The sequence below is a fragment of the Anopheles cruzii genome, chromosome 3, assembly GCF_943734635.1.
Source record: "Anopheles cruzii chromosome 3, idAnoCruzAS_RS32_06, whole genome shotgun sequence".
Taxonomy (NCBI): domain Eukaryota; kingdom Metazoa; phylum Arthropoda; class Insecta; order Diptera; family Culicidae; genus Anopheles; species Anopheles cruzii.
Genome location: NC_069145.1, coordinates 22361766 through 22388214, shown reverse-complemented (window position 1 = coordinate 22388214; position 26449 = coordinate 22361766). Strand labels below are relative to the sequence as shown.

Genomic DNA, 26449 nt, shown 5'->3' with positions numbered 1-26449 from the left:
TTGTACAAACTACTTGCACTCGTCAGCAACCGCGTCCCAAGAGGTTCCAGTATTTTCAAACATCATTAGCTGTTGATTTGTCTCAGCGACCGTTGCTATGCAGTCGTGGCCCGACTAGACCAAATGACAGCGCTTAAAGTTGTGCAATTTGCATTTAACATGTCGGTTACGCCATTGTACATATGTTTGATTATTAACTTAATAAATACTCGAACCTTGTTGAAATTTTAAATAGATTCGCAGAATAAAGTCACTTCCTTGTTCTAAATCGCAATCGCTGTCCCTTTCTGTCTCTGCCATAAAAAGATATCACAACTTTCGGTACACACTGTACTAATGTCAACATTTGACAGCTCCGAGGATTCACTGGACGCCGGACGGTGTGTTGATGCTGGATTCTGGTTTGTGTTTTTCAGGACGCTTTCACGTGCCGATAGCGTTTTCACAATAATTTTCCCAGGAAAACGACTCGGTCGTAGGTGTACTGATATTTGTCGACATGTCGGACGGTGAGCAGGGCGTGTACGCCAAACGAACAAAAACAATTTACTATGGATCGCTGGAGGAATCCGATCGCTGGCACGTTGACCGAAAGGACACCGATGGCGAAAACGGTGGATTGGGCAAGACCGACTACAACTCGTTGGTTACATCCGACGACTACATGAACCTCGATGCTGAAGTGTAACTATATTCCTCGCCTGGCATACTTTCGTCGGACCAACCCATAACCAATGTTTTTTCATGTTCCTCATTTCAGCGCCAAAGATAAAGCGGCGTTACTGGAAGAGTTTGAGCGTAGGAAAAAGGCTCGCCTCATTCACGTCAGCACGGACGACGACGAAGTAAAAAGTGCGCTCCGGAAGCTGAACGAGCCAATTTGTTACTTTGGAGAAGGTCCCGCAGAAAGACGATTGCGTTTGAAGGATCTCCTGTCGGCGTAAGTATAGTGGCAACCGGTTTTCCGCACCCTCTTTTTATGTGCACTGCCTCTTTATTTGCCGTACGCTTCTGCATTTCAGGTTGGGTGAAAAAGGGATTCCCTCGAAACCGGCTAAGGAAGAAGAGAAACCGAAGGCACAGCAAAAGGAAACTAATGAATCGACCTGGTACCACGAAGGGCCGGAAAGTTTACGGCTTGCACGCTTTTGGGTAGCAAACTATTCGCTCGCGAGGGCCAAAGTTCGGCTGCAGGAAGCAAGCGAAAAAGTGCGCCAAAACTCATCGACCAAAGCAGGGCGCATGGTGGAGCTGCAAAAGCGCATCCAGCAACTCGCTCCGCAGTGTAGTCAGGTTGGAGACACGCGTCCAATCACCGGATGCTGCATCAGTGGTGATTCATCGTTGCTACTAACGTGCAGTTTGTAAGTGAACACTCCTTCAGACGGCTTTCACCTAAATCCTCTAATACTGCGATTCTCCGTTCACAGGAGCTCACTGTGCAAAGTCTGGTCCGTTCCCGATTGCACCCTCAAGCAGACGCTGCGTGGGCACAAGTGCAACGTAAGTGATGTGGCCTTCCGGCCCGGTGTTGCGAGCGATAGTAACGCGGAAGTAGCGATGGCTTCTTGTAGCTTCGACGGCACCGTGAAGCTGTGGTCTTACGACAGCGAAGAATCGATAGCTGACATCAACGGCCACGTGCCACACCGAGTGGCCAAACTAGCTTTTCACCCTTCCGGACGGTTTCTGGGGACGGCGTGCTACGACGCATCCTGGAGACTGTGGGATCTCGAGCAAAAACAGGAAGTGCTGCACCAGGAAGGTCACACGAAGGCAGTTCACTGCATTGCGTTTCAGGGGGACGGCAGTGTATGCGTGACCGGGTAGGACCTGCGACGGGTGGAAGCTGTTTGCAATGGTCCCATCTAACGACGGGCATTGTTTCTTCCACAGTGGCTTGGATGGATTCGGACGAGTGTGGGACCTACGGACCGGTCGGTGCATCATGTTTCTCGAGGGACACTTGAGCGCAATTTATGGGGTCGATTTTTCGCCCAACGGATTTCACATCGCCTCAGGTAGCCAGGATAATTCGTGCAAGGTACCCAACAGACTTCAGTACAGATGAACGCGTCAAAGTAATACTTTATTTTGTCACTTCCGTATGTTTCAGATTTGGGACTTGCGAAGACGCCAGATGGTGTACACAATTCCTGCGCACACTAACCTGATATCGGATGTCAAATATCAAAAAAGTGGAGGCCATTTTCTCGTAACCAGCAGTTACGATAAAACGGCTAAGGTAAATGCTACCGTGGGCGAATTGAATCACGAAACAAATGTCATCAGCAACGTTCATTATTTTCGCAGATTTGGTCCGATAAGACATGGCAGCCACTGAAAACACTATCAGGACATGATGGCCGTCTCGTCGGGATCGATATTTCGCACGACTCGCAGTACATCGTTACCGCTTCGTACGACCGTACGTTCAAGCTTTGGGCTTGGGACTAATCCGTTACATTCTCTTAATCCGTTACAGCATCAATGGTTTATGATTGTTCAACACACAATAAATACAATTGTCTAACACTCCAAACAACTGTAAAAAACATTTAATAAATGGTTTGTTGGAAGAACATGAGCAACAAAGAGCCTTAAAAGTATAAAACACTGTTGGCTATTTCTTTGGTCAAAAACACGTGCTGCGTATTCTATAACTATAACAGAATATTTATTGGGCTAAAATACGAATAGTGTACGGGTGATTGGTGAGCACAGTTTTGCAAGCATTCAATTCTATGTACAATTCCATTGACCGTGTATCTCGTGTTGATTGAGTCGTTTGCTTTACGGAGTCCTTAAAACCGCAGATTAAACAGATCGTTCCTTTAGCTTTGGCCTCACTATACGCAGGCCCACCTTGCCTTGCGCCGTCTTCAGCAGCGAGGCACACTGTTCGATACCGCCTCCCTCCAGGTTCTCGCCGTTGATTTGCGAAACAATGTCTCCCAGTTGAATGCGGCCATCAAACTCGGCCGAACCTCCCGGAACCTGTAGGAGAAACAGGAATGAACATGTCGAAGCGAATCTACTACACAACGATGCCACGTACCAGTCCTGTGATGACAACTCCCTTGGGATTGCCAGCCCGGAAGGTGAGCCCAAGATTTTTGCCCGATTTTTTCATTAGATCTACTTCGACGGTGTCCGTCTGCGGTGGATCGGCACGGTACACGACCATACGCACCTGATGCAAAGCGAGACAAGTCAACGAGTGTGTTCACATATCTAACAGTTCGACAGGACGTGAAATACCTTCGGATGGAGTTGTTTTACCGCACGGCGTATGGCCTCACTAGTGACACTGTTGTTGACCTTGAACCCATTGATTTCCACAATTTGGTCAAACACTTTCAACCGATTGTCCTTCTCGGCCACGCTCTGTGGCAGGATGTCCATGATGGCGGCGCCAGACTGCGAAGCGGAAAGAAACCACAGGAGACCCTCATTAAAACCCTCTAACTTTAGAGTGATCCCGCTGCTAAACATACCTTCACGAGCGAATCACTGCCACCGGCCACGACGATGCCCAGTGGTTTGCCCTCGGTCGGAATTTCGATTAGTGTTAATTCGTTATCTTTAATTGATGCCTTCAGTGGATCGACTACTTCCTTCGTCGGAGACGGTTCCGGTTTGCCACCGTGCGGTGTGCCGGCTCGGCTCGTTGAAAGCTTCTCTGGCCCGGCTGGCGCCCCATCAAGTGCTTTCTTGTTTGGTGTGGCTCCCGCCGCCTCACCGTTCGGTTTCTTATCCGTGTCCTTTTTCTCGTTCGGGTTGCATATCTTCAGCGTAATTACACCTTCAGCCTTCTTCAACAATCCGGCCGCCGTCTCGTAGTTGCAGCCTAACAGTGAGTCTCGATTGACTGCCAGAAGCATATCACCGATCTTCAGTCCGCTCTGTGGGTGGTCAAAACGTTTAATTTTTGCGTCGCGCTTTGCGGGCGATCGATTCAACGGCATACCTTTTCAGCGGTCGATCCTTCCTGGATGTCGGAAATAAATATTCCTTGACCGGCGATAGAATGTTTGCCCTCAATTATCATAATGCCGAGGCTGGATGTTCCCTGGAATAACAAGGATGGTATATCATTCATTTATTTGCCGATAGGGAAACTGTTTTATTTGCACGTTGCTTTCCAACCTTCTTAACAGTGATGGTTTTAACGTCCTTAAATTTCTCCAATATATTATCCTGTAAGTAGTTTGACATAATTGCAATAGAAAAACATGATTAAATTCAGGGATCTAGTGTGGCTAAGTGTATTAAATTATACGCACGGTGTAATCGAAATCGGTAGGGAAATGCTTAACGGGCTTCACCGCCAAGTCGTCGGGAGATGCCTTTTTTCTGCAAAACGTCGAACTTTCAAACAATCTGAAAAGCGTTAACCGTTTCAATAACGAGTCTCACCTCAGGACAATAAATTTAACCGTTGGGCTGGCGAGATTCTTGATGATGACGGAACAGTTTAGATGGCACCGACCGTGGAGAACGGTTCCATTGACCTTTGGAAGCGATTATATAATAATAACAAAATAGTAATATGGAATTCCTTTCCACAGACCACCTTACCTCGAGGACTTCATCGCCTACCACCAGCGAGGTACCGGCTGCTGCCCCTTTCGGGTTGATGCCAGCAATTAAGCAAGCCATGCGGGTGCGATCCCGATGGCCGCACAGCGAAAGACCACAGGACTCATTAGTGTCGCGCATAAACGCACAGCAAACCACTTCTCCCAGGTTTGCATAGCGTTTCTTGATCTTCTCTGATAAACAAACAGATTGTACTGGTCAGCATAATCCGTACACTATAGTGATTTTGTCGAGAACTTACTCATTGTGTAACCGAAGTCATCTTCTTCCTCGTTATCCTCTTCCGTTATCTTGGCGTTGCCCGCCGAAGCACGATCGATCTGATCAAATTGAAATGGTAAAAGTAACGTTACATAAAGCCCGTAACGATCGTAGCTTTGGCAGTTCAAGTAACCATTACCTCAACACCGGCTGCCGTGACCGTTCTGCCTTCCATCTCCCGGCTATCGTCCTCTTCGTCCGAAGAATTTTCCGAGTCTGCACAATTGAATGTACAATTAATGCGCTTGGAAAGATATTTGACAATCTTTGGGGCCAAATTTAACTTACCTGAAGAATCTTGACGTGTCTTTTCGAGCTTAACTGAAAGCGTTTTGGTTGCTTCGGGTGGCAATACTCTGGTTTCAGTCTGAAATAGAAAAAAAATACACCGTCGCCGTTGAAAAACCGTCGCCGTCGTCTTGGGAATTAACCATTAGTGATATTAAAACTGTACCGCGTTTCCCTTTGGTGTCCCATCCTGGATGAACTCCGGTTCTGGCGTTTTGGCTGGCGTAACCGGGGGCGGAATTTTCTTCTGCAACACCATTGGATTAGTCTGTGATAAGAACCCGCAAAACAGGGAAACGTATTTTGCTTGTTACTATTGCATTTCCGAAATATTTCGAAAAATTTAGTCGTCGATGTTTTGTATTATAAAAGTTGAAAAGATATGTTGCACGCGTTTCTATAAAAAGTTTCTGGTTTCTGTACTCACGGTTCGTTCTAGGCTTTGCACGACGAGAACAATCCGGGAATCGGCAGATTTAATGTAATTGACGGCTTTTTCGTGAGATGCATTTTCCAAACTGTTTTCATTTACGGCCAGTATCCGGTCTCCGATCTGCGAATGTATCGAGAGCACAGCAACGGCTTAAGATTTCACCAACATCCGGTAAACTGCAAGCACTACGAACCTTCAGCATGCCACCCTTATCTGCCGGGCTGTCGGGGATGATACTTTTGATGAACAATCCCGATGTTACATCGCCTCCTACGTTAACCTATAATAAACGGGTAACCTGTGAAGCCCAGTAATATTTTCATCCGAAGGAAGGATGTTCAATGACCCGCTTAGGATTACCTTGCCTCCGACGATGCTGAAGCCGAAGGAAGATTTTTCCGTTTTGTCGATGACAACTTTTCTCTCCGGACCCCACGCTGAAAGGCAAGATGAGCAACGGTTCATTGCTATCGTTCTTATGCTACTATCTGCTGTTAGTAAGGTTGCTTTTCAATTTCTTAGTTTCTGCACACACTACCCATACCAGAGCCACTTCCCAGACATGCACTTTCCGCTTAGTTAGTGACCACATGAGAATAGTTTACTGATCGATACGAGCGCCCGGTGCACGTGATTTGCTAATTTACCGTGAACTGGCGCGCTTTGACTTATTTTTGTCGTGCCACTCTAATACTCCTGGGAAACCTTTGAAAGACTTCATGAGCATTGGCCTAGGTCTGCCATCCAGGTATTTCTGTTAGTTGATGAAAGCTAGTAAGTGGGGCCTAAACGGAGCACTTATTGACCTGAACGATCTTTTGCATGAGCAGATATTGTGCATTTCCGAAAAACGGTGGGGTTTGTTTCAAAGTTTAATAAGTATAATTGAAAACTATAGAAAGCGAACTCAAACCCCATAGTCCTTCTAACTCTCCTAAGGCCGCGTATTTTAACAGTATATGTGTAACCGACATTTGAATATGATTTCGATATTTTTATACAGAGAACCAACATCCGACATCATTGCGTTGTAAGATCGAACACTAAACACAACGACTATGCTGAACCGTGTTTCACTTCTTTCGAACAATAGGGATACTTTTGCTACATTACCTTCAAGTGCCCCGGATCCAGGAAAAGCACTGACAGTCATGTTTACCCTGTGAACGATAGCCCACCAAACACGAGAAAAATCCTGTGTTAATTATGAGTTGATTGATACAAGGTACTAGAACACCTAAGGCTACCGTGTCCGGTGTATACCGAACGCTAATCAAAACTGTCCAGTGGAGCATTCTGTGGCCCGAAAGGTGAAAACAGTCCGGCACTCTCTTTCGAGTCGAACAACTGCACTTCGGTCGGGATCGACACAAGAAACCATACAGTTCGCGTAGTAATTGAATTAGTGAACTAAATCGTGACCACGCGGAGAACTGGGATGGCTGGGCAAACCTACGGTCTCATTTGCTCACTTTCCTTCGAGGGGTAAACCAATGATTTTAATAGGCGCAGTTGCAGTTGGATATAAGCATGATCGAAACGCACTGACTCAGGCGCATGTGTTACCATGGCCTATATTCGTATTATTAAAAATATAGAAGTCGTTTTACTAACTGCAACCAAATCCTTGGAATCTCCACTACATTATATTTTGGAACGTTTACACTTTAATAATCCTACAAGCTAAGAAGCTAAGAAACATGGCACAGAGAAGACAGAGACATCAATACTCAACTCTGATAGATCGCCAAAAACTAATTGCAATCGATTGAAACGATAAAATTGGCCATATCTTGCATAACGTTTGGTTTCGAATTGTGCAGGTATTGTGAAAACTAAACTGTCCCAACTTTTGTCTGATGTCGTTTTCTACTTATAGCCTTGGTATGTTTGTTGAATAGGACAAATTTCAGAAGGATCGAAGCAAATAGAAAAATTCAAACAGAAATGGCGGTCACAACAACGGTTGCATACCTCTCTTTGGAAGGGCTGTTCTTTAGATCTGTTGGAATCTGTTGATCCGTCGTTCGATCGACGGTGCTTTCTGTGACCGGGAACCATAGCGGCAGCTTCCGGTTGCTTCTTGCGTGGTCGGACGGTATTTTGGCTTTGGTATGATAGTAATCGAGCTCTTTCAAATAGATACAACTATCGTCCGCTGGCTGCAGTGTGCCTTCGTCGTAGTCTCTGAAATACTGTATGCGATATTGGAACAACCCTACACCGCCGTTCCGATGTTTGTACTCCATTTCATGCTGAATTCCGTTGTTATAACTCAATTCCGTGTCGTTGCTGTAGTGTACATTATTTTAATTTACTGTGATCCATAAAAGTGATTCAAAAAATTGGGCTGGAAGAACAATATTTGCGAATTTATTGTCGTGACATGTTAATACATGCATGATCACCAATCATAATGAACAAAATCTATTCGATAAAAACAAACTATTGACGTCGATTTTTCGACTATTTCTTTCTCACTTAACTAGTAAACATTGATAAAAGTGATAAAATACACCTCAACAAAATACACAATGTATTATTACATCAACAATAAAAGTAACACATTCAGGATAATGATGAAACTTAAATAACACATTTATTTTCCATTTATATCTCCACTTCCCAGTCGGTCAATGAAAAAATGTCCTTATTCTACAAAAACTGCGACGAAAATATTTGCATTTGAGTGTACGGAATCTCGACATAAGAAAGCATATTACGGAAATCATCGATCCTTGAACAAGCAAAGAAAAATAAACAAAGCTTCCAATTGGGAAGAGTACACGTGCATGCACTATTATTAAATTCCAACACTAATCATGCAAAAGGTTTACCCGTAATAAGATGACAAACACTGGCACCAGGTTATGATGCATATTATATTATTCGTTGGCAATTTGTTGGCGACTTCGCTTCATAGGAATAAGAGATAGGAATTTTGGCACGCGTACTATGTGTTTGCAAAATAGATCCGACGCACAGAGTTGATATCATTCAATTGGTCAAACGGGATTGTACTGCTGATAAATTCACTTGGGCCGCATTTGTAGGAACTAACAGTAACTTAAAAATTAGTCCTTGCAGCAAATTGCGCAATGTGTAGGATATAAAACCGTTAATACGAAAAGTTGGCACTATATTACGCTACTGAATATGAATAATTTTCGTTGCTGCTGGAGGTACAAATGTATGATTTCTTCCGAAGCTGTCAAAATGGTTGTGAAAATTCTATTTTTCTTCCCTCCCCAAGATTTTCCAGCTGCGGAAAATGGGTGATGATAGTGTTTACAGGTATTGGAAAGCGCGGACCAAACCACTGGGCACCTGTTGGCTTAGGAGTAATAAATTTACTGTCGTTTCACACTGCAGATGAAATTATATTTCTGGAGTAATTCTATTTTATTATTATTTAATTGAATGGGAATAAAATAATAAATAACCAATTTGTTGATAATATTATTTTAATCCAGGTGTCATCCACGCGACCTGCACCGGAACATGCGCCGCTGGTTTTTTTTAAATATGAAACTGTGGCGCCACACGGTGCGTAACAATAACATAACATAACAAAACTTGACACTTAATCGATCAGTATGTGTCAAAAGCTTTGTGGCTCAGCGAACCCTCTAACTGCCGTGCCACACGGCACGAAACAAACGATATATCAGCCTCCAACCGCGACAATTTTGACAGTAAAGCGATCAGTAGGTGTCAAAAGCTTTGTGGGTCTGCAGACCCTATAACGACCCTATACATACCCCATACAGCAACAATATCTAAAAAAAGCGAAAAGATTATTCAGAAATCAACTTACCTCTCCGATTTCTATTTTCTGGCCAAAAACACGAATGTAAACAAGTTTGACATTTCTCTTACTAGTTGTTTCTGTTGTTGTAATATTTCAGACCTGCCACACGGCACGAAACAGATTTGACACCAAGTTACATGTTGCGCGTAACTGTTTCGTGCCGTCTGGCACCGCAGTAAAACGTAACACATAACACGTAACACCGAGCGTTTATTTATAAACGTAACGATAATGTAAGTTCTGATTTGTGAAGTTTTTAACTTTAATTTTAACTATAAATTTTTATGTTATTGTTACGGACCGTGTGGCGCCCCAGTTTAGGTTGTTCTATTCTTTTCAAGCACCACACTCACAAGGCACACGAAGCCCGTTTCGACAGCTGTCAAACGGTACAGCGATTGTTTGTGTAGTTGCGTTTCAAAAGTTTTTATGTTCGGACGTGAAGAGTGTTTCGTTTCGGGCGTGGAATACGTGGAGATTGTGTAGCAAATATTAGTGTCCAAACAAAATCCTGTCGTAGAGTAGGATCTGTTAGTTTGTCTAATTTGTTTTGAAGTTGTACCATTGGATCGGTTTCGTTCACTCCGCGATTCAAAACAACAGCAACTGGCCGTAACGAGAGGAGATAGTGTGATATCATCGTGTGTTCGCGTTGTGCCGCGGTTGTGTTTTGCTGTGGTGTTTGCGCAGGGGGGCGGGTAGCATAACGGTGATAATCAGAGCAACAGTAACCGCAACGGTGATTATCACGCATCGAGTCCGACACCACATCCGATCTCGCGCCCGTATCCAGCGTCACTCTGCAACGATATCAACGAAAAGGCTGTAGCAGTATTAACAATTTATGTTTCATAGTCGGTAGAGAAAAGTGTTAGCTTCTAAGTGCAAATGACCAGATTTTTTATTTCATCCAACGAAGAGGATAATTTTAAGACGCTTTACACGCACATTGTAGCTCGAATTTGAGTGATTTTCGTCTCGTTTGCCACGCGTGTTTTGCACTAAAACGTTAGCTTATTGCATTCCTCGTACCTGGCGTGGTAATGGATCCGCTGGAACAATCGCGCGCGTTTCTTGACTGCTTTCGGGCAAACGTGAACCCGGCCGATCCGCTCCCTGTGCGAGTGCCCATGTACAATCTGAAGCACGACGAAATTGAGCCAGCGATCGTCGACTGGACCCGAACCTATTTGGACCAATTGTAAGTATTTTAACAGCTCGCGCCGCCCCAGCGCAATGAATACCGTGCCAATCAACCACTCCCCGATGATCCAAAGTTCGCAGCGCAACATGCGTCTAATTGCTGTGTTTTGCTGTACATGCAAGACACATCAATTATGTTTGTTGTGCTCGGTGTGCGTGACTCGTGAGTCATTTTTGTTGTCATACTGTTCATTCTTCCCGATGAGGTGATTCGCGGTTCCGCGCACAACCACAATCACAGCGTGCCAGACACGAGAAAACAGCTTCCAAATGCTAATGATTGAAGCATGCCGCCCAATGTGTACTTTACATTCGCCCAACCGCATTCGTCTAGCCGTCGAGACTATCGCAACGAATAATGTTGTGTTTTGACTCTCTCTATTTTCAGCGAATGCCCGCACTGTCTGCTGACGCCCATCATTCGGAACGTTTTGGAAGCAGTTTTAAAACGTTGCGAAGAAAGCCCCGAATCCTGCGGATACACTGGCCGCGGTAAGTTGCTGGTTACCTACGCCGTCCAAGATCGGCTGTAAACTTCGCAAGAAGTAGAGCACATCTATAAATGTTCCAATGACCCGAGATGGGTTGTTTTTCATTTTTCGATCTTCGTTTTCCGCTTGCAGATTATAAAACGCTGCAATTGAACCATGAAGTGATTTCACGCGTGAACCAAATCTGCTCCGAGTTGCTGGACAATGAGCGGCTCAACAATCTGCTCGCTCAGCTTCGGTCGGGATGGCCATTGGACGAACCGGATTCGGCGATGCACGGAGCTGCTAGTAGCCAGCTCCACAACCCGGTGCGGCAGTGTTATGTCGCCAGAGGGATCAAGAATCGGCGCCGCACGATGGAAGACCGTCACGTGTGCTTGCCGGACTTTGACAAACTGTTCCAAACGCGGGACACCGAACCGACCGCCTTCTACGGTGTTTACGATGGACACGGCGGTCAGGACGCGGCCAGCTTCGCGGCCTCGCACCTACACTACTATATCGCACAGAGTGAACACTATCCGCACAATATGACGCTAGCCTTTGAGGAAGGGTTCCACAAGACGGATCGGCTGTTTGGCGAAAAGTGTGCGACCCACGTAAGTAACGTTTACCGGATACGCCGTTGCCCATAACACGCGATGGCGGAACATTGATTGAACATACATTTTCCGTTTACCCACTACAGCATCTCAACAGTGGTTCGACGGTAGTCGTGTGCTTTCACCACATCACTTCCAAGCGGATCGATGTGGCGTGGGTTGGCGATTCTCAAGCAATAATGGTGAAACGTTCTCCAAGCCGTGAACTCTATGAGCGACTAGTATATCCCACCCATTCGGCGTCTAATCCGGTACACATTGACCAATCCACTGACTAGGCGCAATGACTCACACTCGTTTCAATGTTTCTGGTTGCAGGAAGAGCGAGATCGTATTCACGCTATTGGAGGAAGTGTGATCTTCTGGTACGGGGGATTCCGTGTGAATGGGCAACTTGCTATCACCCGGGCAATAGGTAGGTGCCATTGTTTGATGGGTGGCGATTTACTTCGATGTAGTTACGTTTTTTTAAACTCGTTGTCTGCTTTACTTTTAGGAAATGCTGCACACAAACCCTTCGTATCGGCTGATCCAGGTATTTGCCTCAACACCTGTACCGATGCTGGCTTGTTTCTCGTGATCGCTAGCGACGGGCTGTGGGAGGCTTGCGATGAGCAATTCATCTCAATGTTTGTGCTGTACGCGATGCGGAAATTCCCAAGTAAGTGCTTCGTAAAGTTGTAATGTTTAAAACTGTAATGTCTCAATTTCAATTTGACATTAAAAGACAAAAAGCAAAAATGTCATAAACGATTTGGCCACCAAGGTAATAGCTGCAATTGAGCTGTTTTAAACATTTTCTTAATTGTTCAGTGACTTCATTGATTCGGAAACTTGTAATGGATCACGAAAGATTCTCCACGATCACTGTCCATGAGCAGGTTTAGAGCCACAATTTCGACGATATTATCGTATCACATTTTCTTCCGTTCTGCTTACCGCTCTTATTCTGCTCACCAATGCTCTGCTGCCAAAGTGATCACGAAACTACGATCGGCCGCTCATCTTTAGGGTGTGGTTCTTCTCGGTTACACTTTTTCTATGTATATTTCCAATCTCAACACCTTTCCATCGGTCCGCAACACAACGGGTCAGTCTAAACACCTTGCGCTTTTTACGAACCGTTTTATTGCCGACCCACAATTGAGAGGTGGTTAGATATTTCCGCGCGGTTTCAAGTACCAATATCGAACGCATCCGCTCCGATTTATCCGCGCCGAGCATCGCATATCGATCGCGTTCAGGCGGCATGCTTGGCGCAGACGAGCCAAGGTTGCAATTAGACCATCAACCCACGTCCGGTGCTGCCGATGGGGGCATATTCTCGGCTCAACTTCAAAGTGCTCGATGATGTTAAATCAATTGAAAAAATATTTTGTTTTGTTTTGCCGAAACCGTTTTATATTGACGCTTGTGGATGCGGTTCCCACCCGATCTGCCGGACGCACACCAGTGCAATAAAAGCGCTATATTCTGCACTACTTTTCATGGCTCAATCGTACTGAGCGATTTATAAAGGGTAGCGAAATAGAGTCCAAATTTATAACAAATTTTGTAACAGTTTGTGGTTATAAATGAGAAATTTGTGGTTTTTTGATGAGAAATGAATGAAAAGAATTTTAAAATGGAATCATATGAAGAACCTTCAGGTATTTATACGGAAAACTATGTATCGTTAGATTGATGTCGATTAATCAGAAGGCCAATGTAGTTCAAATCTGGAAACATTAATTCATTAATGGATATGACCTTTTACCGTCAAAAGAAAAATGGCATGTATCGAATCGAAAAATACTGTTATCTTTAAATAGTCTTACTGGGCTGCCACACGGCACGAAACAAACGATATAACAGCCTCCAACCGCGACAATTTTGACAGTAAAGCGATCAGTAGGTGTCAAAAGCTTTGTGGGTCTGCAGACCCTGCAACACATGTTACATGTTGCGCGTAACTGTTTCGTGCCGTCTGGCACCGCAGTTATAAAAGGATTGTTTAGTATAACACTTAACCAATATTGCTGCTATTTAATAAGACAAAAAAGAACCAAAACACGGACAATAATTCTCGTTTTGTAAACCATTATTAAATTTGACCCTTCAAAGCTTCAAACTAATCCACCGTCATACGCAAGAATTGGACAATTTAACTAATGATATGTTATGAGTTACACTAATGAACTTGTAGGCCAGATCGCTACTGATTATGTAAAAGAAAATTGTACAACAACGTCCAACCTGAGTTGGTTTAACAGACATTCAACATTTCTAGAAGTTCTCTCGTTTGCCGCGTTTTGAAGGAATGTTTTCGTTCGTTGTCCACGCCAAACTGTTTGTGTGATGAGATTGCGGCGATTGCCTGGCGCGCAAAGACTGTTGAATGAATTACCCCTAAGCGTTGATAAGCCGCGAAATGCGAGTTGCCGCTAGGGGTTATCTGGTGTTGTTGGCGCCGTGATTTTCAATGTCACGTTCACCGTCAGTGACCATGAGTAATGAGGAACGGAACGAAGCCATCCATGGGGCCCACAGTTTGTAAACTTGTGCCCCCAAACACACCTCTGCAGCGCCAGCTGGAAGGGTGCCGGGCAATCAGTGTTTTGTGTTTTATTAAGCAAACAGGTACGCTGCAGTAGAATACATTGCGTCTGCACCGTCGTCGGAAGAATATAAATAATTTCCGCCTATCCAATTTGCGCAGCTCCTGTTTTTGGGTTCAATTTTCGCGCTGACCTGAGGCTCGTCACCCCGTTGTATCTGCATCGCACCGGTGGATTTAAATTGCACACCCAGCGATCCGGAAGTCGCTGGGCGGAAAGAACCGACGGCGCCTAGAGCACCGGGCGGCACCCAAGCATCCATCATTGTTAGCGCATACACTTTCTTTGTGCTCGTTCGGTGTCGCTGCCGTGCGGCAACAGAAAGACTCAACCCCCAGTGAAAGGCTCCGGCCAAAAACGGTGCCCTCGACCGGTGCCATCAATCGGGGCGGGGGTCTCCGTTAGATTTGATTTGATTTTTCCGTTTCCACCCCTAGTTTTCTTTCTTTCTTACCGTTAAGCCACCGCCGCGCCGTCCTTCAGCGATCGTCCGATTCGCGAAAGGCCCCTTGCGCCTCCGCCGCCGCCGCCACCCGTTATGACAGGCCGTGGAGGAAGCGTGCTTTTCACACCTGATGGATCGGTATGTTGGGTGGCCTCGCGCGCGCGCGCGTCGCGCTGCCGCAGTTTTGTTGACTCCCGGCCATGCTCCAATGCTTGCCGCGTGTGGGAGTCGTGCGACGCGATGTGGTGGTTTTGTTTTCCACCGTGTTGCCGTACCGATTGGAACCGAAGAAAGTATGCTGCTTCCGCATACTTCGCCAAGTCATAGTGCACTGCACTCTGGGGCGGGCGCGCGCGCGAGAGAGAGATCCACGGCCACGTCGCGGTCGGTATCTTGTTGAAAAACATTATTTGCTCCAAAAAATTAGAAAATGGAAATTGTCTCCACCGGGGGCAGATGGAGAAATGTGGCTGGCGCAGATGGCGCGTTCGGTGGCCCAGCTTTGGGGCCCAGGATTGGGTGGAGCAGAGTTTCTTTTGTACGTTTTCGAGAAAGCTGAACCAAAACTTAATTGCGTCTCGTGCTCTCCCGCCCCTCGGGGCCATTAATGGCGGGTGCTCTGGGTCCGGCGCGAAGCTGATCTTTGCTCCCGCCCCGGCTGGCCGTAACTAGGTCTCTCCCGACCACTAATCCGCGGCCAGCCTGTTTCGGCTACGCGGTGCAATCGTTCAGCTGCGGAATGCACGGGTGTGCACTGGTTCCTTATTTTGGACCCACGGTGGCCACGCTAGTCGCGCCACGACGCCATCGCCCGCCCTCATTGGCATCGGTTCACGGTTCGTAAATTGTTTTTAATTTGCACCGCGCTCGATATTTTATTGATTTTTAACGTTTTCCTCTCAATGGTCGGTCGGTCGCTGCTAACCAATTAACCGTCGCGCCATTCGCGCACCGTGACCGTTGGTCCATGGCCGGATGACGATGTGTCAAACGATTGCCCGGGAAGCCAGGGAAGCACCGGCCAACAGTGCTAAGGATAATCGATATTCCGCGTTGCTTTCCGAAGCATTAACCTGTCGGCGATCGGGGGCAGATGTCGATTAACGGATGAATTATGACATGCATGTAACACGAGCGGTGACCGGCACCCGGGACAACCCAGAAGCACAAGGTGTGATGTCCACAGAGGAGTTCGAATCCAGATCTCCAGACGCGCATCGTGTTCTGATTTCATTCAAAATTTCACTCCGTTTGGGCAGGAATTTTTAAATTTGTTAGCTTCCGGCCCCAATCTAAAGGCACACCGGCAGTGGTAGTAGGCACACACACACACATCCCCAGTGTGGCCGGCCGTGGGGTGGTTGGTATTTAATTGGTGAATGTGTTTTTTCGGTATCCTCCACCCGGGGCCTAGGGGGATGGCCTAGCCCGGAATGTGCAACCATCTGGAATGATTGCGGTTGCATGATGCCAACCGACTACCCGCCTGCGGATCGCGTTGATCCAATCTGTGTGGGGTGGAGGCTCTTGTGCCGTTTTTTTTTTGTTTTGACTAAATAGCAAGGTGAAGCTGCCTGTGACGGACTCTATGCCGGTGGCGTTTCAGCAACTTTCCAGCAGCAGCTTCGTGGTTTTTTCGTGGACTTTTGCCGATTCGGCGATCGCGTTTGCTCCACAAACGCGACATTGCACGCGTGGGGTCTAGATAATCGTAAAATGAAGGAATAATCACAGTAGATGGCAAATACGATAGACCGTTCCTGTCACCGTGTAGTATGATCGACGTTGAGTTGGCTTCGCTGTGGGTTAACTGACTACTGACACACCGATTCGGCTTCAAGATCTTCAGTTAACTTCAGGAAATGAGCAACTGAAGTTTTTTGTGTAAAATATGACTAAATGTCGCCATTTCAGATGAAACGGCTTCCCACCTGATCGCTCGGTTCAACAACTGCTCGGGCTCCAACTCCACAAGGGCTTGAGTTTGCTCTCCCGCTGCCTTGCCCAGCTCCGCAGTGGCCGGTTGGCTGCCTGGTCTGGTTGCTTGGTCCGGTGGTTCGCTCACTTTTTTTTTGGTAGCTCATCATCCCCCCGTGGGCCTTTGCGTGTCGATCGCGCTCGAATGGAAACGAGAAAGATCGACTGAAACGGGAGAAAAGAAAAACCACGGAAAAATGAAGCCTAACGGGGAACGGCCGCCGACACCGGGGACGAGATAGAGAAAGAGAGAGTGGTGGGTGGGTGGATGGTGGTGAATGCATGAATAGGAATCGGTTTTCCATTCCGATTTGGTTTTTTTTGCAGTCGCTACGGCGGTGTTCTTCACATTTTCCTTCGTCCTTTCTCTTTCCCTTTCTCCGCCGGCTGCCGGGTTCTCGGTTGACGGGTTTTCTGCAATCGTCCGCCCCTTTCGCTTCGTCGTCGGCTTCGTGACCACTTTTGCTGTGGCCCTCTTCCGGAGTTTTCTGCGCCCGGCCGGACCTGGAACACAACCAAAACACTGTCCGCATGTCCCACCCCGCACAGCCACAGATTATGACGATTGTTGGTGGCGTTTGCGATGATGATGATGGTTGTTGTTCTTCTAACGCGCGCGCGTGTGTGTGTGTGTGTTTCTTTCACTCCATTTTTTCGGTCGGATTTTGCCCTGTTATTTCACGGTATTTTGCTCGATCGCACCGCGTCAACGCCGCGCCGTCCTATCGGACCTCATCGATCAACACGACGCAACGTGCGATCACTATCCATCCGCTTCCGGTTGCGTCGGGCCGGATCCGGGGAAACAACGCACACACGCACGGGGCCGCGGTCGCAAGGCGTGTTGACGGCGCATTTTGTTCTACTTTTGTGCGCCTCATCGTCAAGGTCGGTGAGACGCAGAACGAAGAATCGATTAAGTTTCGTCGTCGATCGCAGCCCGCCGCGTCAGGCACCGCAACTCGATCGTGAAATTTAAGTCGCAGTAGAAAATGGATATCCCCCATCCCCCACCAAGTGTGCCGCCCTGCACCTCGCCCTATGGCCACACTGTCGCGCCGTTGGTCGTCGTCATCGTCGAGACCCGGTTGCCGAGGTGCAGTTATATTAAACGCAGCGCGCGATGCGTAATGCGCCTACAGCATGCGCTTATTTGGAGCATAAAAGAAAGAGAGCGAAAGCTAACCAAACATAGGGGGGGCGAGAGAGAGACGGAGAGAGTGCCAACACCAGGCAGGACCGATGGCGAGGGAAGCGATGTGTTTATAAGCTCTTCGTCACTAACCTTCGTTCAAGCGAACCCTACTGTGTCTGCGTGTGTGCACCCAACACGCCAAGAAGCTATTTTTGGCAGCATAAAAAAAGCATTCCAAAAACGGTTTTAAAACCTCTCCGCCACGCCGTGTCGATGGTGTGCGGTTGTCGTCGCACCAAAAACGGATTACGGACGAATTACGGACCGACATCTTTCGCCGCAGCGAAGCGCGCACTGAAGATGGCTCGAGGGGCGGCGCGCACATACACACGAAGTTATGTCGAGTAGGAAGTCGATGCCGAATTTAGTCACTTCCATCCATCGGGTCCCCGATCCCCCCCCAGGCACAGATCCGAGTACCGTAAACCGGGCCCCGGGGATGCACAACCGCAGTTCTGGCGACACGGCCCGCGGTTCACGGCCCGCGGGACATGAGCGCGCGATCGGCGGCTGCACGTGTGGGGTGCCGGTTTCGAACCGTTTGGAGATGGGAACCAGATTGTGCACGGCTACGATCTGCATTCCTGAAGCATTTCCCGCAATGTTTGAACAATCCCCGCTGGCCGGCCTACGATCGCTTCCGTCTGGGGCAGGTTTGCTATAAATCTTTGTGGATGGTTGCTGAAAATGTGTTGTGGCGCAGTCGCCAGCCACACTTCTGGTTCAAATAGGTCATTTATTGGTGCAAGATGTGGTAGGTTTTGAACGGCACGTAAAGTAGGGTTCGGTATGTTGGATTCCACAAAGGGTTTGTGAAGCAATATCTTTGTTACTCTCTAAGGATATAATTTATGTTGGTTGCTTTACGATCTCGAAACCAAACAAAAGTAAAGAAATGCGCGAAACAGTTCTGAGCTCAATGGCATGCCGACGCCTTTAGTAACGACCATAAAGCATATCCTATGCTCAAACGCCCTCAGGCCGGTTTTAAGGCAACGCGTGTTGTACAGGGTGTCCAAACAAGTCTTCTTTTTTTCATATTGTTATAAAACAAAAACGGCTGAATATTTTTCGATGTTTAAACATTTATTTGAAAGGTTGATTCTTAAATTTTTCTTATGAAAAACAATTTTAGTCAAATGTCTACCACAATTGGTTTGGCAGTAGCCCATTCGGTCGACCTTTTTTTGAGTACATTTTTGATTGTATCTGGTCTTATTTCGGCAATAGCAACTTGAATTTGGAACTTGAGGTCGTCAATAGTTACTCGATTGTTCGTGTAACATGAATATCGATTGTGACTGTCGATGTATGGCACGTAGCGCCGTCCTGTTGAAACCAAATGCCGTCCAAGTTCTCAGCTTCAATTTCGCCGAAAAACCAATCAGCCAAAATCCGCACCAAACAGTCACTTATTGTGTGTGCATTGATTTCTCTTGCACGATATGTGGCTTTTCCGAACCATAATACTGCTTATTAACATAGCCACCGAGGTGGAAATGACCTTCAATGACATGTGCTTTTGACGAATGATTTGACGACCTACCACTTTGGAAATAAATTTTTCATATTTCCCAATTTTCTACAACCAAAACTTTATTTTATACATAAATTCTAAGAATCTACCTTTCAGATAAACGTTTAAGCTTCGAAAAATATTCAGCCGTTTCTGTTTTATAACCAAATGAAAAAAAGAAGGCTTGTTTGGACACCCTGTAGTTAGGCACATTACCGGCATCATACAAACCCAGCTTGACTACAGTTGCCCTAGTAAACCTACGCTGTATGGCCTTAATGCGATCACACCAACACTGTGGGTGATGTGGGTCTCCCACAATGCAAGCGAACTCAAGAATGAGACGAACAAGAGAACAATACAGAACATTAATACAAGTCACACCGCGGAAATCGGAAGACATAACACATCGTTCAATAAGTCCCGAGACTAGCGTAGAAATGGCGCTAATAACGCCATTTATATACCGACGTTCGGAAGTACCAACCTTCAGATGAGGTGTGTCAAAATTTGATGTAATTCGAAGCATAACCAAGAAAGCTATAGTGGTTAAAGTGACGCTACTTTTGCAATCCTGAAAAAATGGACCAAAGCGAGTTTCGTGTGTTGATAAAACATTGTTTTCTAATGGTAAAAAAACACTGTTCAAGCTCAGCAATGGCTTGAAAAACGTTATCTGGACTCTACTCCGTCGAAACCAACCATTTGTCGGTGGTATGCTGACTTCTATGCGGTCGTGCTGATACAAATGATGCGGAACGTTCGGGTCGGCCAAATAAGGCAGTACTCCCGAAAACATCAAGCAAGTATTGAAAATCGTGATGGGAGACCGCAAAATGAAAGTGCACGAGATAGCTAAGATGGTGAACTATCAACTGGTAGTGCATTTACTATTTTGCACCAAAAATTGGCTATGAAAAAGGTTTTTTTCAAATGGGTGCCGCGTTTGCGCACATTGGAACAAAAGCTACCATGGCACAATTCAATCAAAACGATGACAAATTCAACGAATTAGGCTTCCAACTGCTTCCTAATCCTCCGTACTCGCCGGATCTGGTCCCCAACGACTACTGGCTCTTTACGGATCTTAAAAAGATGGTCCAGGGAAAAAGATATGGCTCGAATGAGGAGGTGATCGCTGCTATTGAGGCTCATTTTGAGTCAAAAAACAAATCGTGCTACAAACATGGAATGGAAAAAATAGAGAAGTGTGGAATAGTTGTATTACACTTTAAGAAGATTATGTTGATGAATAATAAAGAATTTTGCCGATAAAATGTTGTTTTCATAGTTAGTCTCGGGACTTATTGAACGATGTGTTACGTACAACAATGCCCAATGTACGGTTGGTGCGACAAATAATTTCAACATTTTGATCAGTCAGATCATCAGAAAAGAATTCTTAGTGAAAGAGATGATATCATACTTCCTGGCGTTAAGGAAGATGCCGTTGCAATAATTTAAAATATAAACCGATCAAGCATAGCCTGACAATCGGACAATCGGATAAGTTGAATAAAACTTAAACTGGCGAAATTCGTATGGCGCTTGAAATGTAAATGTGTGCCTAATAAATCTGCTATCTAAATGGTTCGAAGCGCATTAAACTAGAAATTGAGGCCCCATACACAACCGTTCGGATTGGAAAGGTTTGCGGTTAGTTAAGCAAAGAGCCCCTTTCTTGAACGCTGATTGACACCATCCGCCTTGATAGGCACCCAAATCTAATTTTCTTATCGTCGCGAACCAAACACGAACGGGCACTTTCTATTCCCCTAATTAGGTGAGTTAACGAATGTGACATTAACACGTCAACGGGCCACACGATGATCCGATGAAATGATGTTATCAAATCTGCGCTTCTGCGCGAAACACCACGCAATCCGATCCGAATTCCGATAGAGATTTCCTTACGGTGGGTGGTTCGAAGTTTTCCACAAACTCGCGAAAAGGAAGGACCCCCAAATCGGATCGGAAAATTCCGGACTGATGAGTGATGGCGTTCGAAAGTGAAAGACCGACCGATTTAAAAATCGAAACACGAAAAACACAGTTTTCGAAAACTGTTCGTGCGCAGGAAAATGGCACTTTCCTTTTGCGACGACGGGGCCACGGATCCCGCAGCGGGGCTGGCTTTTTTTTTGTTTCAACTTTGACAAATTAGTCTTTTTCTGTTTGCCGGAATCGGAAGAAAAATAGCGCTGTCACCGGTGACAGTGTTGGGGGACATTAGTCGTTCAGCGTTTGGAACCGGCGTACATTTTCCTGGTGGGCCCGTGGGCGCTTTCCCCCGAGTTTTCCAGGCCGTTCGGGTGCGATCTTCTTCGATCTGCGGTCTGCGAAGCCATCGCGCATTGTCGCCGGCCGACGAAGATTAATGCAATCTCCCGACTGACGAGCTTCGCGGAGCGCAACGAACGAACGGTCCGGCACAGATGTGATCGAAAAGCCCCCGATCGCCGGTTCCGTGCCGGGTCCGTGTGAGTGTCGGGGAAGAGATTGTTTCCGAGTTGCTGAAACATAAAGTAGCCAAAGTGGCTGGCGCGACGAACCGGTGGACGTAAACGGAATGCATTTATTACGAGGGTGGTCTAAAATGTTTCCGTCCGATGAAATATGCAAGACACATTGTCATTCTCTTCAAAATAGTTATTCGAGAAGGTAATTGCCATTTGACGAAAGTCACTTGGAGCTAGATCTGGTGGGTAAGTCGGATGGGATAAAGCAATTTAAACCGTTTTCACGGAATTTCACCATGGCGAGCCCTAAGCAAAGTGATTTCAAGCTTTTTTATGTCTCTGCTATTTGTCTCACTTAATTCGATAGTCCTCTAACACCATTTAGTGAACTTTGACGATATTTTGGCCGGTAGTTGCAGTTTTTGGACCGTTTTGGAACCTTTATCGTATCCCGAGCTCTTATGGCCACATTTAAATTTAGCTACCCAAATTTTACACTGGTAAATGATGCTACAGAGTCCCTATACACAAAACTCATCTCATCTTTGATTAAAAACAAATATTTTATGATTTGCTCCAGTTTCACAAAAACTCTGATATCAACTCACTCAAACGATTATTACACAAAAACTGCGCATCTAAACTGGCTGAAGTTTTGGTGAGGAACTGTCAGCGGATTGACGACCAAATTCACGAACTTACACTTACCGGTGTTGCCAGCTTCCTGGCTTGGGGTCGGAAACATATCAGACCACCCTCGTATGCATGTTCGTGGGTGTGCACTCATAAATATCAATTTTTCAATCCCCGGCACCTCTCCCGGGAGGCCGGCGTTTCCTTTCCGGCGGTGAAAGATGTCTACGGGCATACGGGCCTTTCCCAAACCCGAGCCCAAGCCCTGCCATGTCAGCCGTGTTGCTTCAGCTCCTAGAAACTAGAAAGAAACCTCCAATTTGAGCGGTGGTTTTAAGGGAAAGAAAGGCAAAATGCATAGCCCAGTCGCCGGTCGCTGATTGGATGGTTTTGCGTTGCCCCCGCGGTCCCGCCGCCGGCCCGGACCGGCCCGGCCTTATTGACACAGCTAAGGAGCGTTTTTCGCTAATTAATCGTGAGCTTTCCGGGCATCACTTTCGGTTGTTAGCGCCGGGGCCCGGGGTGGGGATCCGATGATATTTTATGCGCGATCGACGACGAACCGCTTCATTTTACGCCCGAATGGACATTGGCCGCCGATTTCGGGGCGCGCTTCTGGGCAGCCTCGCAGCCAGCCCGCCTCGGCGCGGGAAGTGGTTCCGAAAAGTCGGATTTCTCTCGGAACTCTCGGAGGTTGGTGTCCGTTGGTTGCCGCGAACTGCATTCGCGATGAAAGTGCGCGCGGAAGTCCGTTATTGGTCCGGCCGCGGCACGGGCGGTTTTGGGAAAGTTTGCACCCCGCCCGACGGATGGTGAACTTTGGTGAAATGGAATTTATTTGCCACCGCGCCGCAGCGGCCACCAGATTTTCCAGCCCGTCCCTACCCCGGAAACGGGTCAGTGCGAATCGGTCGACGGGCGTAAAATTAATTTTTCCTCTCACCGTTTGATTGGGCCGGGCCGATATCGGATCGCCCCGTGTGTTCGGCGGAAAAACCCGCAGCCCGCCACGGATCTTATCTGTGCTGGGTGCGGGCCGATGCTCAAGCTGATGGATGGCTGGCTGGCTGGCTGGCCAGAAACAAAAAACGCTTTAATAAAACTAACAGCATAAGAGACGACACACGCCGTTCATGGGCCGTTAATGGTCCACGGCACGCACTCCCGCGGGTGACCTCAAAACATTCGGCGCGAGATTTATGGTTCCCTTTTTTGCGACCGCAAGCTTTTGGCGTTCCATTACTTAAATGTATTAATCAGACCCCCATTGCAGGGCAGGGATTGACCTCGCGGATCTTGATCCGAGACCAGCCCAGACAGATCCCCGATGCTCTCGTGTCGGGCTCCAGTTGGTCTGAAGGCCATCGCGATACAGAGCGCGCCACGGGCAGGGCAGCCCACGACACTGAAAGCCTGCTGCTGGCCTCAGACGCCGTGTTTGCGTGTGGCGTGTGTTTGTTATGTTGTGCCTGACGGCCAGACCTGACGTGAGCGCCATCAGTCAGGCAGCTTCTTGGGGCGGCTGCACCACCTTGCTAAATATTTGATCCGCCGTTGTCACTGCCGCCCATCCCCCGGGAAGTGCTGGCAGGCTGGCAGCATGGAAAAAATAACATCCAGGACTAAGTACGAGTCGGTCATCGCCGTGCACGCCGTGTCATGACAGCTGCCTTACGTCATCTGGCTGGGCGGGCTGGATGGAAAGCTAAGCTTTGCGGCTTCTTTCGGGAACGCCGCGCCATCACGTACACCGTCGACTCAAATTACACTTTTGGACCCTGAAAAGGGCGAAGCCTATAGTCTGTCTGTGTGCATAATCATCGTGTAATGGCCGATCGGAGCATGACGTTTCCACCCTGATTGGCGTGTTGGAACGTGTGGACGTGGACTGCTGGAAAGGATCAACACACGGTGGTCGTTGTCTATGAAGTCACGAACTAAATTTATGTTCTCACCTTCTTTGGCGCAGATTTTACAACTATTGGACGAAACTAATCTCCGATCTAGAATCTAGAACTAGAATTGCCTACGACCCATCTGGAGAGTTTCTAAGAGAGTCATCCCAGGTCCGCCCAGGCTAACTCAGCAAGAGCTGTTGGGAAAGTTTCAGAATAGTTTTGCGTGATCTTAACATTATCATTGATGCACCTCGGTCTGCATCTCTGGCCGGGGGAAGTGACATCTGCCAGAACGATCTCTTATGCTCTCGTTAGCTCGCCCCCGGCCCTGTGGAGCCGGTTCTCCTGCGCTCTCCGAAGGCGTCGCATCCGGGGGCGGCGTCCGTAGGCGCGAGCCCTGAACCGATATCGCGGCAAACCAGGTCACGGAATGGGCCGGCTCGGCCCGGCCGGCCGGGGTTCCTTCGCCGGCCGGCACTTTGCGAAGGTGGACGCTGTCTGCGAAACTGTGTTTTGGGGGGCGGCAGCCGTCGGAGCCCACGGAAGGTGACCGAGACACACGGGCGGTGAAGAATGTCGCTCCGCGGGTTTTTATTGGGTGGTAATGGCGGCACCGTGGCCCACCACGGCGCCGCCGTCGTCGTTCCCACGAGGCGCGCTGACCTGACGAAGCCACGATTCGGCCAAGGCGGCGGCCAACCAACTCGACCAGACACACGGCCTGAGAAAGAAGGATGCTGTCTCGGCTTTCGGTGAATGACTGACGCCTCCAGCGAGGGGGCGTCTGCGGTGGCGGGCGCGCATAAAACGATATGCAATTTTGTGTTACAATCTCTCTCGTTGCCTCGGGCGCGTCTCGCCGGAGGAGTTGGAGATTGAAAAATTACATCCCGTACCACCACCGGGTTGTCAAGTGGAAAATGACATTCGCCTTAATGGGCTTTCGGTTCAGTTTTATCGTCGCTGGCCGCGCTGACGTGGAAACGGGGGAGTGGTTCCCGTCATCGGCTTTCGGGTGGTGATTTTGGTGGAGCCGACGTGAAGGGTTCTCCGATTGTTACGACTCTTGGACGGCTACACGTTGGATCATCAGCTGGATATTTTGGGACAACCTCGTCCCGGTGACTCATAAACCACAATCTGATTTCTCAGCTCCGTGATCCGACGGAGAGTTCTGATGCAAATTCTTGGTAATTAATCGTTCAACAATCGTTTCATATCACCCCTTCGTTACCAAAACATCCCGATAAGATCGATACCAAATCGGATTTGCATGAGAGGATAATGAGGGTAGAACCTTTCTCGTCACGCATTCTCTCCCAAGCGGAGGGGAGCGGTTGTTGACAAAGTGGATTACCTCGTGATAACTCTATCAGCACTCCGGCCCCGGCCCCAGGGCAAAACATTAATCAGATACCGAAGCTAATATCGGCGGGGCCATGAGGTAAGCACCATCATAAAAAGCCCTGTGTGTGTGTGCAGGAGGCAACGAGGAAGAAGAATGCGAATCTCGCCGGGAACGCGCCGTAGCCAACATTGGCGTGTGCTGACCGTCGTAATCGGAACTCGCGTTTCACGCGCTCCGGAGGGTCCAACCCGATGACGGCGGACATGTGTCGGGTTGCGCGACTAAAAGGGAGACAACATACGCGCGCGCGCCTGCAGGAAAGGGACGATGAGTGAGTGTGTGTGGGGAGATGATTCATAAGGCGGTGTGGCACGCGCGAGGCCCACCGAAAACGCGGGGTGTGCACATGTTGCCGGGACGGCGGCGGTGCAAGTGTCGAAGCAATTTACCGATGACTCACCCGGACGGCCGTCTAGTCATTCCGAGTACGCACACCAGCACGGGCGGGCCACATTCGCCACGGTGGGACCCCCGTCACCCCATCAGGCCGGCACCTTCCCGAACGACGGGGGAATACGACGCACGGGGTTGTTCTCCCGGGACCGTCGCCGTCGTGTTGTCACTCGATTTGGGTTACGGACGAGTTGTGGACGAGTTGCCCGGCCCTTTCTCCGCGCGTTCCCTTTATTT

At 47.8% G+C, this 26449-nt stretch overlaps 3 protein-coding genes across 3 annotated transcripts in view; 2 read left to right on the top strand and 1 right to left on the bottom strand.

The window, feature by feature from the left end:
• Positions 1-471: 471 nt before the first annotated feature.
• LOC128274983 (U4/U6 small nuclear ribonucleoprotein Prp4) lies at positions 472-2593 on the top strand. Its single transcript, XM_053013347.1, has 7 exons — positions 472-684; positions 761-940; positions 1023-1364; positions 1431-1826; positions 1897-2044; positions 2117-2245; positions 2314-2593. Exons 1-7 carry the CDS (start codon positions 500-502, stop codon positions 2455-2457), a joined length of 1524 nt encoding a protein of 507 aa, XP_052869307.1. The 5' UTR covers positions 472-499; the 3' UTR covers positions 2458-2593.
• A 62-nt stretch (positions 2594-2655) lies between these two features.
• On the bottom strand, positions 2656-8746 carry LOC128274982 (inactivation-no-after-potential D protein). The gene is made up of 19 exons (XM_053013346.1): positions 8422-8746; positions 7559-7934; positions 6698-6744; positions 5945-6021; positions 5778-5864; positions 5579-5704; positions 5318-5419; positions 5152-5230; positions 5003-5079; positions 4844-4922; positions 4582-4775; positions 4420-4514; positions 4287-4356; positions 4150-4200; positions 3971-4072; positions 3498-3905; positions 3262-3420; positions 3059-3193; positions 2656-2997 (listed from the first exon to the last, which is right to left on the bottom strand). The coding sequence occupies exons 2-19, from the start codon at positions 7831-7833 to the stop codon at positions 2818-2820; spliced, it is 2343 nt and encodes a 780-aa protein (XP_052869306.1). The 5' UTR covers positions 7834-7934; positions 8422-8746; the 3' UTR covers positions 2656-2817.
• A 1692-nt stretch (positions 8747-10438) lies between these two features.
• The window catches only part of LOC128274009 (uncharacterized), a 39697-nt gene continuing 23686 nt past the window's right edge, over positions 10439-26449 (top strand). Inside the window, exons 1-6 of the mRNA XM_053012094.1 lie at positions 10439-10596; positions 10987-11090; positions 11222-11688; positions 11778-11942; positions 12010-12106; positions 12188-12352. Of these exons, the coding sequence (XP_052868054.1) occupies positions 10439-10596; positions 10987-11090; positions 11222-11688; positions 11778-11942; positions 12010-12106; positions 12188-12352 (1156 nt within the window). The remainder of the gene's footprint in view (positions 10597-10986; positions 11091-11221; positions 11689-11777; positions 11943-12009; positions 12107-12187; positions 12353-26449) is intronic.

Bases quoted from the DNA above. Each gene is read 5' to 3' on its own strand.
- LOC128274982 (XM_053013346.1), bottom strand. From the start codon at position 7,833: ATGGAGTACAAACATCGGAACGGCGGTGTAGGGTTGTTCCAATATCGC. The intron at 4,776-4,843 runs GTAAGTTCTCGA...TTTGTTTATCAG, and splicing joins TGACTTCGGTTACACAATGA to AGAAGATCAAGAAACGCTAT. The intron at 3,194-3,261 runs GTATTTCACGTC...GCTTTGCATCAG, and splicing joins TAAAACAACTCCATCCGAAG to GTGCGTATGGTCGTGTACCG.
- LOC128274983 (XM_053013347.1), top strand. From the start codon at position 500: ATGTCGGACGGTGAGCAGGGCGTGTACGCCAAACGAACAAAAACAATT. The intron at 1,365-1,430 runs GTAAGTGAACAC...CTCCGTTCACAG, and splicing joins TTGCTACTAACGTGCAGTTT to GAGCTCACTGTGCAAAGTCT. The intron at 2,045-2,116 runs GTACCCAACAGA...CGTATGTTTCAG, and splicing joins GCCAGGATAATTCGTGCAAG to ATTTGGGACTTGCGAAGACG.